Source organism: Cnephaeus nilssonii, assembly GCF_951640355.1.
Source record: "Cnephaeus nilssonii genome assembly, chromosome: 22".
Classification (NCBI taxonomy): Eukaryota; Metazoa; Chordata; class Mammalia; order Chiroptera; family Vespertilionidae; genus Cnephaeus; species Cnephaeus nilssonii.
The window spans coordinates 6,292,908-6,309,451 of record NC_137093.1 but is presented as its reverse complement, the minus strand read 5'-3'; the positions used below and the strand labels follow the sequence as shown (position 1 = coordinate 6,309,451).

Genomic DNA, 16,544 nt, shown 5'->3' with positions numbered 1-16,544 from the left:
TTATATTAGAAAAGAATAGTCTCTAATCAACAATCTAAGCATTCACCTCAAGAAAATAGAAAAACAAGAGCAAAATGAACCCAGACATGCAGAAGAAAGAAAATGATAAGAACAAAAATCGATAAATTTTAAAACAGAAAAACAATTAAAAAAAATAAGCCAAAAACTGGTTCTTTCTGAAGATGAATATAATGTATTAACCTCTAGCCAGACTGACAAACAATAACGGGGAAAAAACACACATTATCAACATCAGGAATGAAAGAAAGGACCTCACTATAGATCCCAGACACTAAAAGGATAATAAGAAATACAATAAGCAACTCCAGTCATGTAAATTCAACAACTTATATAAAGTGTTCCAATTCCTTGAAAGCCACAAACTACCAAAATTTACCCAGGAATAAATTAAAGAAGTTGCATTTGTAGCTTAAAATACCCTGGGGGGGGGGGGGGGAAAGAGATCGCTAGGTTCAAAGAGTTTCACTGGTGAATTCTACCAGCATTTAAAGATGAAATAACACCACATCTACATAATCTAAGGAAACATTTCCCAATTCACTTTATGAGGCCAGGTTTACCCTGATTCTGAAACTAAACAAAGGCAGTACAAAAAAAAAAAAAAAACATCCCTCATGAATACAGACACCAAAATCCCCAACAAATAGTAATCAATCAAATCCAGCAACATATTAAAGGAATAATGTTGCTTTTGGGATTTATCACACAGCACTATTTCTCCAAAGAAATACAAAAAGTGACATCTCGACTTGCTCTGCCTTCTAACTAATAAATACAAAGCCCCTGCATGGCCCCTTGATGGGTTTTTCTTTTTTAGATATCTGTCTATTTATGTATCTGTCTATTTGCCTCATTGCTGGAGTCCAGGCTCCCCAACCCTGCCCAAACACCACACCAGCACCCTTGTGGATGGGCACACAGAGAATCACTCACGGCCACTTCTGATTGGCATCATACTCTGTGTAGGGTAGGTGCACAGGCAAAGGGAAAGTCACCATTGCCAACAGCCCCGATCCCCGAGTTCCATCAGAATGGAACTCACACAGGAGAGAGCAAGGAGAAGGTGGCTGCCAAGTTTGGGTCAGAGACTTGTCAGGAGTCTGTGGGCATGGCTATCTCTTGTCTCTACCTGGCAGGTTCCAGATCTAGATGCAAACTCCTCTTGAGAAAGCTTCCTCAGCCAAGAAGGACGGGCCTCATTCTCTCTCCTCCAGAGAGCAGAACCAAAGGATGGAGGTCATCAAGGAGCAGATCCAACTCAACAGGTTAGATCCAACAAGTCTAACCATTATAACTCACCCACACCAAAGGCTGCCTTGTGCAAGGACCTGAACAGACACCTCTCCAAAGAAGATAGACCTTACAAACGGCCAGTAAGCACATGAAAAAAAAAATGTTTAACACAATTAGTCATTAAGGAAATACAATCAAAGCCACAGGATGGCTATAACAAAAAATAATCTAAAATAGCAAGTGTTGGCAAAGATGTGGAGAAAATGGGGCCCTGGTGCATTGCTGGTAGAAATGTAAAATGGTCCAGCGGCTGTGGAAAACAGTATGGCGGCGTCTCAAAAATTAACAACAGACCTACCATATTACCCAGCAATTCCACTCCTAGATACATACTCAAAAGAATTGAAAGCAGGGACACAATTATTGCACATCCATGTTCATAGCTGCGTTGTTCACAACAGCCAAAAGATAGAAACCACCCACGTGTCCGTCCACAGATGAATGGATAAACAAAAAGTGGTCTGTCCACAGAATGGAATCCTATTCACCCGTAACAAGGAACGAGGGGCTGATACATGCTACAACATGGGTGAACATTAGAAACATCATGCTAAGTGGAATAAGCCAGGCACAAAAGGAGACCTAATGAGGTACCTAGAATGGTTACCTAGAATGGTTAAATCCATGGAGGCAGAAAACAGAATGGGGGTCACCATGCAGCGGGGGGCAGGGGGGCAGGGAGTTACTGTTCAGCGGGCACAGAATTTCTGTCGGAGGCGATGAGAACGTTCCGGAGAAGGGCAGTGCCTGTGATGGTTGCACAAGATCGCACTCGATGCCACGGAAACGTACATTTAAAAATGGTTCAAGTGGAAAAAAAATAAAAATGGCTAAATTGGTAAACTTTGTTACTTATGTTTGACCACAACAAAAATGTGAATTTTTTTAAAAAGGCCGCCTTGTGAGATGGTGTTCCTCCCAAATGACCAAGCCCAAGCTGGCCCCGGGGCGGCGGCGGGTGCCGTGGAGGGTCTTCCTACCTGGACAGGACACTGGATGTGGCCGCCGCCTTCTCCCTCCACCGCAGAAACGTCAGACAGGGCCCCGTGGGGAGGCCCAGCGCCGCCCCAGGCACAAGCGCGCGCCACGAAATGACGTTTCTGTCCGTGACCACGGCCTGCAAAGATGGCGGCGGCCCGGCCCGTGGACTGCCCCGAGCTGCGAAATTCCTCTCGCCTGGTGACGTGGCGGCCAAGTGACGTGGTAGCCATGGGGATGTCGTAAAGCGATGCATTGCTCACGTGCTTGTGGCTATGCTGGTGTAAACAAACCTGCTGAGCTGCCAGGCGTGCAGCAGCCCAGCGCCTGCCGCTCACTGTGTACCGTCCGTAATACTTAAAAAAGACAGTAAATGCTATGTTAGTGGTGTGTGTGTTTACATACTATGCTTCTTCGCATTTTTTTTATTTTTTATTTTTATTTATTGCTTTGCGAGAGGAAGGGAGAAGAGAGAGAGAAACATCGATTTGTTGTTCCACTTACTGATACTTTCGTTGGTTGATTCTTGTAAGTGCCCTGACTGGGGACTGAACCTGCAACCCTGGTGTATCCGGACAATGCTCTAACCAACTGTTACCCGGCCAGGGCTATCATTACTTTAGAGTGTACTGTTTCTACTTATAAAATAAAATTTTTAAAAGTTGGCTGTGAAACAGGGTTCCACGTTACACAACAGCAGCCTCACACATCTCGTGTTTACCGCACCTCTTGACTGCATTTTCTCTTGTGTTTGATTTAATCTCTTGTTGTTTTATAAATTTCATGGAGCCTAAGTGTACATTGTTTATAAAGCTTACAGTAGTGGACAGTAATGACCTAGGTGTGTACATACACTCACCACTCTCTCACTGACGCACCCAGAACATCTTCAGTCCCGCAAACTCCATTTATGTAATTACCCTATTCAGGTGTACCATTTTTCATCCTTTAGACCAGTGGTCGGCAAACTCATTAGTCTACAGAGCCAAATATCAACAGTACAACGATTGAAATTTCTTTTGAGAGCCAAATTTTTAAACTTAAACTTCTTCTAACGCCACTTCTTCAAAATAGACTCGCCCAGGCCGTGGTATTTTGTGGAAGAGCCACACTCAAGGGGCCAAAGAGCCGCCTGTGGCTCGCGAGCCGCGGTTTGCTGACCACTGGGCTATAGAGCCTAGATGTGTAGTAGGCTATACCAGTGTGCCACAAGAATTTTTACAACATGCAATATTTTAAAAATGGGGCACTGACCTCTTTTCCCTTAGAATTCAGGGGTAGGGAGCCCTTTTCCTGACAATGGCCATTCGATATTTATAACATCACTCGTGGGCCACACAAAATTATCAACTTAAAAATTACCTGCTATATTTGGCCAAACATTTAATTAACTCACCCTAATGCCTTGGCAGGGCCAGACCAAACGATTTATCAGGCCTTATAAGGCCTATGGGCCAGATGTTCCCCACCCCTGCTTTAGATTGTCAAATAAAAAAATGACAACAGCCAATAATAGCCGTCTGGTATGAATGAATCAAAACTATAGCTATTTTTTTGTCAAGTGGCATAAATATATTTTTTTGGTGTGCCACAAAATTTTAGTAATTAGCTTATGTGTGCCATGAGCTGAAGAAGGTTGAAAACCAGTGGGCCATACCATTTAAGTTTGTGTACGTGCTCTCTGTGATGTCCACACAACGATGAAATCACCTAGACCTGTGGTTGGCAAACTGCGGCTCGCGAGCCACATGCGGCTCTTTGGCCCCTTGAGTGGGGCTCTTCCACAAAACACCACAGCCTGGGCGAGTCTATTTTGAAGAAGTGGCATTAGAAGAAGTTTAAGTTTAAAAAATTTGGCTCTCAAAAGAAATTTCAATCGTTGTACTGTTGATATTTGGCTCTGTTGACTAATGAGTTTGCCGACCACTGGTAGACCAGCGGTCACCAAATGGTGGTCCATGATGTCCAAAAAGTTGGTGACCACTGGCCTGGATGACACATTTCTTAGATGGTATCCCTGTCGGTAAGTGGCACATGACTGTACTTTTGTTACCCAACTTAGAGTTGTGATGAGCACATGGTTTAAAGACTAAAGCCTGCCAGGCACTGATGAGACATGAGTCATCTGTGGGCGAATTAAAAGATTCAGATCTGGTATCAGAATCTTGTTGGCTTATGTCACCTGCAGCCCACCAGGTGTGCCATTATCCCGTAGAAGACTTCTATGGGTTTCCTCTCATCCTGGATGTGTTAGCCCCCTGCCTCTCAAACACTGGGGGTTCAGTTAACATTCATTGAATGATACGTTCAAGAATGACACCTCCCGGAATGGCTAAAATATACTAACCACCACAAAGGGCTAAAATGCCCTCCCCTCCCCATACCAATCTATAGGGAAGATGAAAATCAAAAGAACTAAAGGTAAGCCCTAGCTGGTTTGGCTCAGTGGATAGAGCGTCGGCCTGCAGACTGAAGGGTCCTGGGTTCAATTCCGGTCAAGGGCACATGCTTGGGTTGTGAGCTGGATCCCCAGTAGAGGGCATGCAAGAGGCGGCCAATCAATTATTCTCTCTCATCACTGATATTTCTATCTCTCGCTCCCTCTCCCTTCCTCTCTGAAATCAGTATATGCTCATACAATTAATGAGCATTTGCCATGTTCCAGGCACTCTGCTCAGCCCTTTACTGCGCAATCCATTTAATCAGCATAACAATCCTATGTAAATGATCCTGACCTTATAAGCAAGAAAACTGAGGCTCAGAAAGGAGAGTGCATTTGCCCAAGGTTAGTAAATCCTGAACTCGGACTAGAACCCAAGCAGTCCCTACTGCAGAGCCCAAGCCCTCCTAATTATTTAGCTATGCTGCTTCAAGCACCCACCGAAATTTCCAGGGACTCAATTAAGTTATTTTTTCTGAGCCTTCATCTCACTTTTCTACTGGTCCAGGGAAATCAAAGGAACCTGTCTTTGGAATGCATCCACTGCTTGAGTCAATGGCTACCTAGCAACTCCAGGAGGGTCATATTTTCCGTCTTTATCAAGATTTCCACTATAGCAAAACAGAGAAATCACCTCAATGCTCAAAAGCAACGCTGTCCAATCGAAATATACAATGCACCATCTACATAATTTAACATTTTCTAGTAGCCTCAGGAAAATAAAATAATAAGGTATGAGTGAAATTAACTTTAACATAGTTTATTTAACCCAATATATCTAAAACAATCTGTTTTCAATATGAACAAATAATTAATGGGATACATTAGTTTACATTCTTTTCTTCATACTAAGAGTTTGGAAGCTAATGTGTGTTTTACACTAATCACACATTTCAATTAGAATTCCCCACATTTCGACTGGTCGGTAGCTAATGTGGTAAGTGGCCACCATTCTGGACTTCTCCAGTCTAAAATGTTTGCCTCTCTTTTTCTCATCTTTCCTTGTCTCAGTGGATGCTCTACTTTGTCTTTATCAGTCCTATATTTCTTTCAATAGTTGTCATCTATAATAGTCACCAATGAAAGCATTTGAGAGACAGAGTATGCCATCATGACTCCCATTAATCCTATAGCTATCACCTCTAATCACATCACCATTGTCATCTGCACTTCCCCTTCGTCCTCTGTTTGCTCTCATCTTCCTTTCTTCCCTCCCAGGCCATTACCCCTTCGGGAAATCCACGGTTGAGCAGTAAACCTCTTCCTCTATCCGTGGCCACCTTAATTCACAGTTCGGGTTAAATCACTGACTCTAAACCTCAGTAAACTCACTTGTAAAACAGGAACAACCACAGTTGTGGTCACTACCCACTTGAGAGGTGTTCCAAAGGTCCCAGATACCCTACGCTTTGACTTTCTCCTCCCATTTTTGTCCCTCTTAACCGTCCCATTCCTCAGCGCCTCCATCCTCCTTCCCAATGCCACATGTCCCTCATCTTCCTCAGCTGGACACCTCCCCATCCCCCGTATCCAGAGCATCACCATGGGAATGAGGAGGAAGGCCAGGTCCCAGCCACTGGGAGCAGATGAGTGGGAGCCCAGAAAATAACCGACTCTCTGGGGGAAGAAGACTCCCCAGTTTTCTGCCCGTTAAAAGAAGGAGGATAACAAGTGCCCCAGTAAAACCCACCCCAAAAACCCACAAGGGCAGTAAAGCCCTTCAGAAATAACTTTTGCCACCGGCTCAGAATTGTGAGACCACCTCCCACCCTTATCTTTACGAGAACAAGGCAGAAGGAAGAGGCTGGGTCTTCGCAGGCTGGCCACTTCGTGTGAAAAAACAAGTCCTCCTCCTGTCCCCACAGGTTCCCAGATCCTTCCCAACTAGAAACAGGAAAGGTGAGATTCCAACCTGCCGCAACTGTCTCCGTAACCCTGAGCCCTCGGTCATCCAAACACAGGCAATCAAAAAACAAAGTGAGCCCTAGCTGGTTTGGCTCAGTGGATAGAGCGTCAGCCTGCAGACCAAAGGGTCCCAGGTTCGATTCCAGTCAAGGGCACAAAAATGGGAGGAGAAAGTCAAAGCGTAGGGTACCTGTGACCTTTGGAACACCTCTCAAGTGGGTAGTGACCACAAGTGTGGTTGTTCCTGTTTTACAAAGGCACATGCTGGGGATTCGGGCTCGATCCCCAGTGGGGGGCATGCAGGAGGCAGCCAATCAATGATTCTCTCTCATCATTGATGTTTCTCTCTCTCTCTCTCTCTTTCTCTCCCTTCCTCTCTGAAATCAATAAAAATATATTTTACAATAAATAAATAAATAAATAAATAAATAAAGTAAAACACAATCCCATGCTGAGGATGTGGTGAAATGAGCCCTTTCCCACCATGCTGGCAAAGGGCAATTTGGCAAAACCTCTCAAAAGTCCTGAAACTTGGCATATCCACTTCCAGGAATTGAAGGCGGGGATTACTACAAGCCACAAGGATGTCTACTACAGTGTTATTTATAATAATGGAAAAGTATAAACAAACATCTGACAATATAATTTAGGTTAAATAAATTATGGTACATCCATGTAATCCCATGCAGGTATTAAGAATAATATATACATATATATATATATATATGCCTAATATGCAAATTGTCCCCTCGGGAGTTCAACCAAGAGACTGGGAGTTCAATCGCTCACTATGATGTGCACTGACCACCAGGGGGCGGTACGGAACGAAGGAAGGCCCCGGCCGGCAGCCAGAAGGAAGGCCCTGGCCAGCACCCGGAAGGTCCTGATCCGCCCTGATCGCCGGCCAGGCCTAGGGACCCTATGTGTGCACGAATTTCATGCACTGGGCCTCTAGTTTTATCATCCTATATAATAAAACCCTAATATACAAATCGACCGAACGGCGGTACGACCAGTCACTATGACACGCACTGACCACCAGGGGGCAGATGCTCAATGCAGGAGCTGTCCCCTGGTGGTCAGTGCACTCCCACAGGGGGAGCGCCACTCAACCAGAAGCTGGGCTCATGGCTGGTGAGCGCAGCAGCAGTGGCGGGAGCCTCTCCCACCTCTGTGGCAGGAGGACATCCCCCGAGGGGTCCTGGACTGCAAGAGGGCGCAGGCTGGGCTGAGGGAGCCCTCCACCCCACCAGTGCATGAATGTCGTGCACCAGGCCTCTAGTATGAAAAGACGTTCCGGACATATTAAGAGAACTTCATATCTCCAGCTTTCCTCAGATTTCCAGGCTCATCTACCCAACTGTATACTTGAAAAATGCAACATGTCCAAACAGGACCTGATTGTCAAGTTCAACCTATTCCACCCCCAGTCTTCACATTTCAGATTATGGCACCACCATTTGCTCAGTTCTTAGACCCAACACGTAGGAATAATCCCCAATTCTCTTCTTTCACCCCCTCCTATCAAATTCATGAGCACCTCCCATGCACTGGACCTTCTGAATCCAGCCACTTTCCCCTTCCCCCACCATCATAATAACTCAAAGCACAGTCAATCTTTGTTTTGACTTCCACCGTAACCCCCTAACTTTTCTCCCAGCTCCTATTCTTCCCCTCAATAGTCTCTTTTCATTCAGCAATCCAAAGGATCTTTTAAAAACATAAATCAGTCTCCACCCTCCCCCTATTCACAGAACAAAACCCAAGGATCCTCCTACGTAAGCCCTCTATGACCAGGTTCCTGCTTCTGTCTCCCACTGCGTCCCTCATCCCTTCCCCACACGCACTCACTCCACTCCAGCCACAGCGGTTTCCTTACTGTTTCAATAACATGCTGAGCACATTCCCACCCAAGAAATTTGCATCTGCTGCTCCCTCTACCTCGTGTATTCCCCATATATTTCATGGTTGGCTAACTCAAGTCAGTAAAACGTCCTCAAGAGATCCTTGCTGATTATCCCATGCCTCTCCCTCTCTTTCCATGCTCTTTGGTTTTATTTTGCTCAGGGTTTCTTCATAGCTATGGTACATTGTTATACTAGTATTAGATTGTTCGTTGGCCCCCAATGAACATGCCTGCTGGAATCAGTACCCTTGGATAGTTGCTTCCAAGTTGACTCTGGGCTTATCCACGTAACTTGCTTTGGCCAATGGGACATCGGCAAAGGTTATGGAAGCAGAGGCTTAAGAGGGGCTGCATGCTGGGGTTTGGCGCCATGGAACACCTCTGCTGCCACCATGTAGGAGACCTGGGCTGTCCTGCTGGAGAAACCACGCGGGTAGAAACTGAAGTACCCCAGCCAACCACCAGCCATGTGAACAAAGCCATCTTGGACCATCCAGCCCCAGTCAAGCTACCAGATGACCACAACCCAGGCAAGAGCAGCAGAACTGGCCAGCTGGGTCCAGCCCAAATGGCAGACTCCTGAGCAAATAAATGATTATGGTTTTAAGCCACTACCTTTGGGGTGGCTAGTTGTGGAGCAATAGATAACTGTTACAATAGCTTATCTGTCACTGGCTATGGCAGAGGCTCCTGGATATTCAGCAAACTGTTTGTCTCTTCTTCCTGGACCCACCTCCCCATCTTCTTTGCAGTGATTAAATTCTAGCCAATGAAATGCAAGCATAACTGATCAGAGCAACTTTAGGGATGGGGCTTTTAAGGGGCTTTGCCTTCTCCACATTTTCTCCCCTTCCTGGATGAAAACAATGACAATATTGCAAAATGGAAGGGGCCTGGAGTATGAAAGAATGGCCCACCAACTAAGTGCATTCATCTTGAATGTTCTGTGAGCAAGAAAAGATTTCCAGTAGATGCCCAGCTGTCGTGGCTCAGTGGTTAAGCGTTGACCCATGAACCAGGAGATCATAGTTCAATTCCTGGACAGGGCACATTCCCAGATTGTGGGCTCAAACCCCAGTGTGGGGTGTGCAGGAGGCAGCCGATCACTTGATTTTCTCATCATTGATGTTCCTATCTCTCTCTCCCTATCCGTTCCTCTCTAAAATCAATTTTAAAAAATTATTTTAAAAAAGACTTCTTCTAGAGCCATTACACATGTAGGGACCTATTTGTTAGACCCTATGCTAATTAATACATTGACCAACATTCTCAGTCCACTTGCTTAGTGTCTGCCTGGCTCTACCCCACCTTGACAGTCACACATGAATGAAAGCACCATGAGAGCAGGGGCCTCGCCTGTCTTATTTGATTTCCAGTGCCTAAAGCAGAGCTGGGCTCACTAAATAATTACACCTGTTGTAAATTAAATATGGCCACAAATGCTCTGCAGCTCCTCCCACCAAGCAGAGGAGTCTGTATCACCATCATCGAAATCCAGGCTAGCCATGTGACAGTCACCGATCAGAAAACACAATGGAAGTGGCACTGTGTGACTTCCAAATCTTAAGGTATCTTGCAACTTTCGCTCTTGCCCTCTTGGAACACTGGGGACATGTAAGAAACACAGGCTATCCCACTGGAGAGGCCACAGGGAGGGAGAGGCTCAGCTGCCTCAGCCACCAGCCAATCCGCCAGCTGATGTGGTCACATGAGGGAGCCCGGGCAAGAACGGCAGAAGTACCACCCACCCAATCCCAGTGCACAGAATCATGGAAAATAACAACTTGTTGTCTGAAGTCCAAAGTTTTCTAAACATGATTAAGTCTAAGGATGGTTTGTGACACCACAATCAATCATAGAGACTGAACATATGAAGACCAAATAATTGATATGTGTATGGCTACATTGTCCTTGCTATATAAGGAGATTCTGTATGTATCCACCCCAACCCAATCCCTGGTGTTTGCCTCCCCTCTAATCTAACCAAAATAGAACCCAGGTCAGAACCACCCGCACTTGGCCAGCGCCCGCCATTCCTAGCATCACCTGCCTGCCTTTCAGATGGTCTGTGTGCCTCCAGGATCTTTTCTGTCCCATTCACCTTGCAGACCATGAATCCGCAAGCTAGCTTGTGGGTTAGGGTTATGGTTATGGTTAGAAAAAATGTCAAGAAGAAAACAACACTTTGTAATGTGAAAATTATATCAAATTTGAATTTCAGGGTCTACAAATAGTTTTATTGGAAAATGTTCACTTATGTATTGTCCGTGGCTGCTGTGTGCTGCAAAAGCAGAGCTGAGTGGTTGTGATGAAAACCACATGGCCCACAAAGCCTTAACTATTCACTATCTGACGGGCCGTGCTGCAGGCTGCCATCAGACTAACCTTGAATCATCTTTTTTACTGTATTCAGTCCCCAACTTTTGAAGACTTCTATCTCCTCCTTTAAGGGGGTGAAACTTGGTGCTACATCAGATCCCAGGAGTTAGCAACCTAAATTCGTTTCCAATGACCCCCTATCGGGTATTATCCGTTTTGTGTCTTCATTTGGTTTGTTCTTCTTGAGCAGCAAGCCACCTATTGCCATCTAAACCCTCCCCATTTCTCACTCCACTCAGGGTCCCCAGGTCCCCAACCAGGATAGCTTCCCTGCTTTGCCAAATGTTTCCCCAGGTGAATTCTATGGAACATCAATCCCGAGGGACAGCTTTGGAAAAAAGGAAGCTACAGACTCTACCTCTTTGAGTCACAATATACGCATCTGGCATGTTAAAGGCTCTGAGAAGTCTTGCAGTAAAGACACCAGTTTCCCTTTGCTTAACTCAACCATTCCCAAACATATTAACCACAAATCCGTTTTGTCTACAGAACACTTGTTGACTACCAGCATCTAGAACAGTGCCTGGGTTTCAGCATTTGTTGAAAGTATGAAAAATGACAACATTCCACAGAACTAGGAATCCATAGAACATACCTTGGAAATGCCACTCAAGCTCTTCCTTCTCTCTCTTCGACCTGGGGTGTTCCCTCCCATGTCTTCTGTTCCACACATGTAATGCTAATCATAATAGCTCTCATTCACTTAGCACCTGCAGGCACTGTGCTTGAGACCACACGAGACCCTAGAAAAAGTCATCTCTTCTAATCCTCACGACCACCTCTGAGGTAGGTATGTTATTCTATCACTGCCATTTTGCCAAAAATTAAACCATGGGTCAGACAATTTACATCACTGGCCCAAGATAAAGCAAGTAGAAAAGCTAGAATTCAAAACTACATCCATCTAACTCCAAGGCACACGATCTTTCTCCTCCGCCAAAGTCTGTCCCTATAACACACAGTGACTGATGTGCTGGCTCCCCACCTGATATCCCCCCCTGCCTTCTTCCATGCTAGCTTGTGGGAATCCCTTGTCACATCCCGCGTGTTTCAGGGTTCCCGTTCAGGTCCGGTTTCTGGAGAAGGCCGCAATCAAAAGGAAAAGAAGCTAGAAAAGAATCAATTTGGGTAAATGGGGGCCAGGCGGGAGCCCACCTCTAGTGGGAGGACTGCCGCTGCTCTGGCTTTTGCCATCCCTTTTATTTGGGTTCTGAGATACACCCATTGCCCTTAGGCAGGTAATTCCAGTAACAGACAGATTATCTTATCAATAAGGATTTACATGATTATTTGGTGGGGAAGTTGCCTCAGTTACCATTGTCAATTAGATAGGGAGTGGTTGGCTCTGACCTTTAGCTTCAAGGTTGACCAGCCTTCCCGGGTTCCCTTTTCACGTAACTACCAAGTGACAATGTTCGGTTTCCGGCACTAGCTGAACCCTGATTTGTATGAAGAGGCAACAGGTCAACCAAGGCAATAGGTCGTGACCCGCCAAGCCAATCACAATGGTGTTGCAACCGGGACAAGCATTTGACCCAGTTCTGGACAAGAAGACATAATTAAACATCATCTGTGGGGGTAGGGAGGAGGAGCTGTCCTGAGAGAGCCGAACTAAGATATGGACCAGTTATGCCTCGACCCTCACCCACTTCCCTTCCTTCCTGCCTTGAACTTGGTGTAACGGCTGAAGCTTCAGGGGCCATCTTGCAACCATGAGTATTTGCAAAGACATCAGCTCTGATATTAACTTACTGAGCCAAGGACATACCTCCAGACTTCTTGTTACATAAGAAAAAGGAGCCATTATTTGATTAACCACTGTGGCTGGATTTTCCGTTTCATGCAGCTGAACCCATTCCTAATGGACCCACATGCTTCTCCCCAGATTATTTACTGTTTGGACTTTATCGTTATTTCACATGCATGTTATTAGCCTTGCCTCCCTAACCATGAAGTGCACTTCCTGAAGGCTAAGCCCATGCTGCATATTTTTGTTTCTACAGGGGTACAGGCATGTTAGTAAATTTTGCTTATTGTCAAGGTTTTCGGGGATAATCGGTTCAATTTAATACTTCAGTGTTTGGGAGCAGGAAGCTGTCACCATCAAATGGCTGAGGTATGTGTACCTATCTCCTACCAGGTTAGTATTTCTCAAAGTGTCAATATGAAAACATACATCAGAAACGTCTGAACCGTTTGCTAAATGCAGGTTCCTGGGTCCCCTCCAATCCCAACTGAATGAGGCTGTCTGGGGTTAGAAGACCGGAATGTGCATTTTTAACAAGCTCCCTGGGTGGTTTCGATATGCAACATTTGAGAACTGTTGGGATATAAAAACCCTGTGGGGCCGAAACCGGTTTGGCTCAGTGGATAGAGCGTTGGCCTGCGGACTCGGGGGTCCCGGGTTCGATTCCGGTCAAGGGCATGTGCCTTGGTTGCGGGCACATCCCCAGTGGGGGGTGTGCAGGAGGCAGCTGATGGATGTTTCTCTGTCATCGAGTTTCTGGCTCTCTGTCCCTCTCTCTTCCTCTCTGTGAAAAATCAATAAAATATATATATATATATATATATATATATAAAAAAAAAACCCTGTGGGTTCAAAGCACGCATGGGGTTTGGCAGGACTTGGCTGGACCCTGAGCCACCAGCCCCTCCTCAGTGGCCCCAGGCCAGCCCTAAAGAGCTGGGAACTTGAGACCCTCTCGTGGGCAATATGGATAAAGGGATTGGCGTGCCCTGAGGCATATTGGGACTAGGAAACCAACAAACAGATGCAATCTCAATCACTGGACCATCCCGCCATGCCAGTGCCTCACCCCCCAGTGTAAAACGAAAACCACCAGGCAGAAAGGCAGCAACAGCGCCCAGGGCCCACTGCGGCCATCGCCACTGTCCAGGGAGTTATCAGAGGGCAGGGCATGTGAACAGAGGAACAGACGCCTGGAGAAACTTACACAAACCAGCGTGTGGGGCTCCTGGCTCAGCAACAGCAGAGACTGCAGGTGGCCCTTTGGTTTATTTGTTTATCGACTGCATGCAGCTCTGAGCAGAATCCTACCTTGGGCACTGCTCAGACAGAAGGCTGGGTCAGGGCATCCCACACTTTTTCTTCCCGCAGCAGAATCCTAGCCCAGACTGTTCTCCCAAAGCTCCGAGAAAGAAAATACCTGTGCCTCCCGACAGAATTTCCACTCCTCTGATACCCCCCTGACATTCATCTTATTTCATTTCTGAGGATCATTTTCCCCGATGACAGGTGCACAGAGCCACGTATTTCCAGGGTAGCAAACAGGATATTCAACACACACACACACACACACACACACACACACACACACACTTTCAAAATGATGACCTTTCTGCCCGCTGACATCCAGCCAAATTCAAAACCTCGGAGGAAAAAGACTTGAAAGTGAATCGGAGAGAGGTGGTCATCCAGACTACAAGGGGGTGGGAGGAGGTACGGGACACAGACGGGCTAAAAGATTCCATTAAGGACTGAAGAGTTCAGGCCTTGGAAACTAACTCAGTGACTGCCAGCTATTGGGAGTTCCCAAATCTAATCAAGCCATGTGTACAGCTGGGCCAGTTTGAGGGAGGGAAGGGAGCCCAGCCCTTCGGATGTTTCAAACAGCCTGGATGCCCCGTGATTCTGTGGACACCAGGCATTTCCTACGGCTCTTGAAACCTTCCTCCTTTGACCCAATGGCCTTCGGAAGAAATCATTGCTGCCATCTTCTTTCTGAGCAACTTTGCATCCACCCTACCCCACCCCCCACCAAAGTGCTTCGAACTCCCCCTCAAGTTCTGTTGGAGAGAATGTTACAACAGCCGAGGATAACTCCTCCATCTCCACCTTTCCTCGGGGTCCCACCGAGATTCAAGAGTATCTTCCCACACCACTTGTGTGCTGGTCCGGGCATATTTTAAAAAATCTTTTTTACACATTTTAGGCCTGCAACAGCTCCCTGCATCAAAGTAATTCGATTGAAAATGGGTAGCTCAATGGGGATATTTTTTTAATGCATCTTGCCTCCTGACATGTATATCACTGAAAAAAAAAAAATCCAAGGAGCAAAAGGGGGGCTGGGACGGAGGCGGAGAGAAGCAGAGGTCTATATTTATAGGCAACCCCATTCTGCGAGCAAAAGCCACCTTTTGACCACCTGCAGAATGCGCAGGATCACGTGGGTTCTCTGCAGCGCCTTAATGTCTTACCCAGCACACAAGCCCCCGTGGCACATAAACAAATCCACAAGCGCAAACGACAGAGAACTCACTCCTCAGAGAGGAAGCGAATGATGATAACGGCCGCAAAAATAATAATAAAGAAGGAATAACAATTACTACTACTACTACCACCACCCAGCCAAGCGTAGACGACAGCGGTACCGTAAAGGCACAGCCCGTGCAGGCTGTGCAAAAAGATAAATCACGGAAAACCACATCGTGCCCCCCTTGCAACCCTCCCGCCCCCCCCCCCCCCCCAACAAACAGAATCAAAGGACAGGGGATGGTGGGGAGAGAAGGGAGGGGAGGAAGGATTGCAATCCCCCCCCACCCCCCACCCCCCCGCAAGCAACACCTACCTCCAGGGTCCGGATTTCCTTTTGTGTGAGGTCGTTGGAGGTAGCACACTTGGTCCTAAGCCCTTCCAGGTTGGAGATACTCAGGTCTATCATGTTTTGGACCAACTCGCACTGCTGTAAGGCTTTTTGCAAACTCAGAGGCTGCTGCTCCTCGCTTTTCGTCATGTTTTCCTCATCCATCGCTTGCTCTGCAAGCCCCCTTTCCCTCCTCCTCCTCCCAGAGAGAAAAAAGGGGGGCAAAGGGGGGTGTAGAGGTAGCCTACCCCCTACGCCTTCCCAACCACTGCGACTCCTCAATGCCTCATGAAGAAGAAACCTAACATCTCACACAGGGTTGAGGGGGTGGGGTGGGAGGAGGGGACAAGAGCCAAAATTTATTATTTTATTTTGGGGTATCAAGCCGACTCCATTAGAATGTCTCCTCTCTCTCTCTCTCTGAGTCTCTGGTCCCTGAAAAGGAGAGATGCCGTTTCTCAGAAGCAAACCAGGTGATGTGATGCTGTCTATACACTTAGGGAGGAGGAGGAGGAAAAAGAGGAGGGGGAGGAGAGGAGGCGGAGGGAGAGGCGGAGAAGAAGGGAAATAGCGCTCACTCTTTACACACCGGCTCCGTGGAGGGCAAAATTATGTATTTTTGGCCGGCTGGCTTTTACGTTAAAAAAAAAAGAATCTGGTTTGCCCCCCTCCCAGTTGCAGTGACACGGCATCGTCCGCCGTTTGGGGTGCTTCAGCGCGTTCTCAAGAAGCTGTCTGCATTGCTCCCGCGGCTGCGGCGGCGACTGCGGCTGGCGGCTGCCTCCTCCTCGCGCTGCTGCTGCTGCTGCCGCCGCCGCCGGGTTCCGGGGATGACGGCTGCTGCATTCGCTCCTGCCTCGCTCCACACCGACATCTTGCCTGTCAATCAAAGGGCGGGGGGAGCGAGGGATGGAGCGCGAGCGAGGGACCTGCAGGGGAGCGGGTTGGCGGAGAGGCGCCGTGCGCGCATCCGCCCCAGCCCGTGCCGGCCCCGGCGCGCCAGGGACCCGCCGGAGGA

General features: G+C 47.0%; 1 protein-coding gene across 1 annotated transcript in view; it reads right to left on the bottom strand.

Moving 5' to 3' along the window:
• KSR2 (kinase suppressor of ras 2) overlaps nucleotides 1–15,977 on the bottom strand; it is a gene marked incomplete at its 3' end in the record, with an annotated part of 274,191 nt that extends 258,214 nt beyond the window's left edge. Inside the window, exon 1 of the mRNA XM_079762501.1 lies at nucleotides 15,512–15,977. Within this exon, the coding sequence (XP_079618627.1) occupies nucleotides 15,512–15,691 (180 nt within the window). The 5' untranslated portion in view covers nucleotides 15,692–15,977. The remainder of the gene's footprint in view (nucleotides 1–15,511) is intronic.
• Nucleotides 15,978–16,544: the final 567 nt, after the last annotated feature.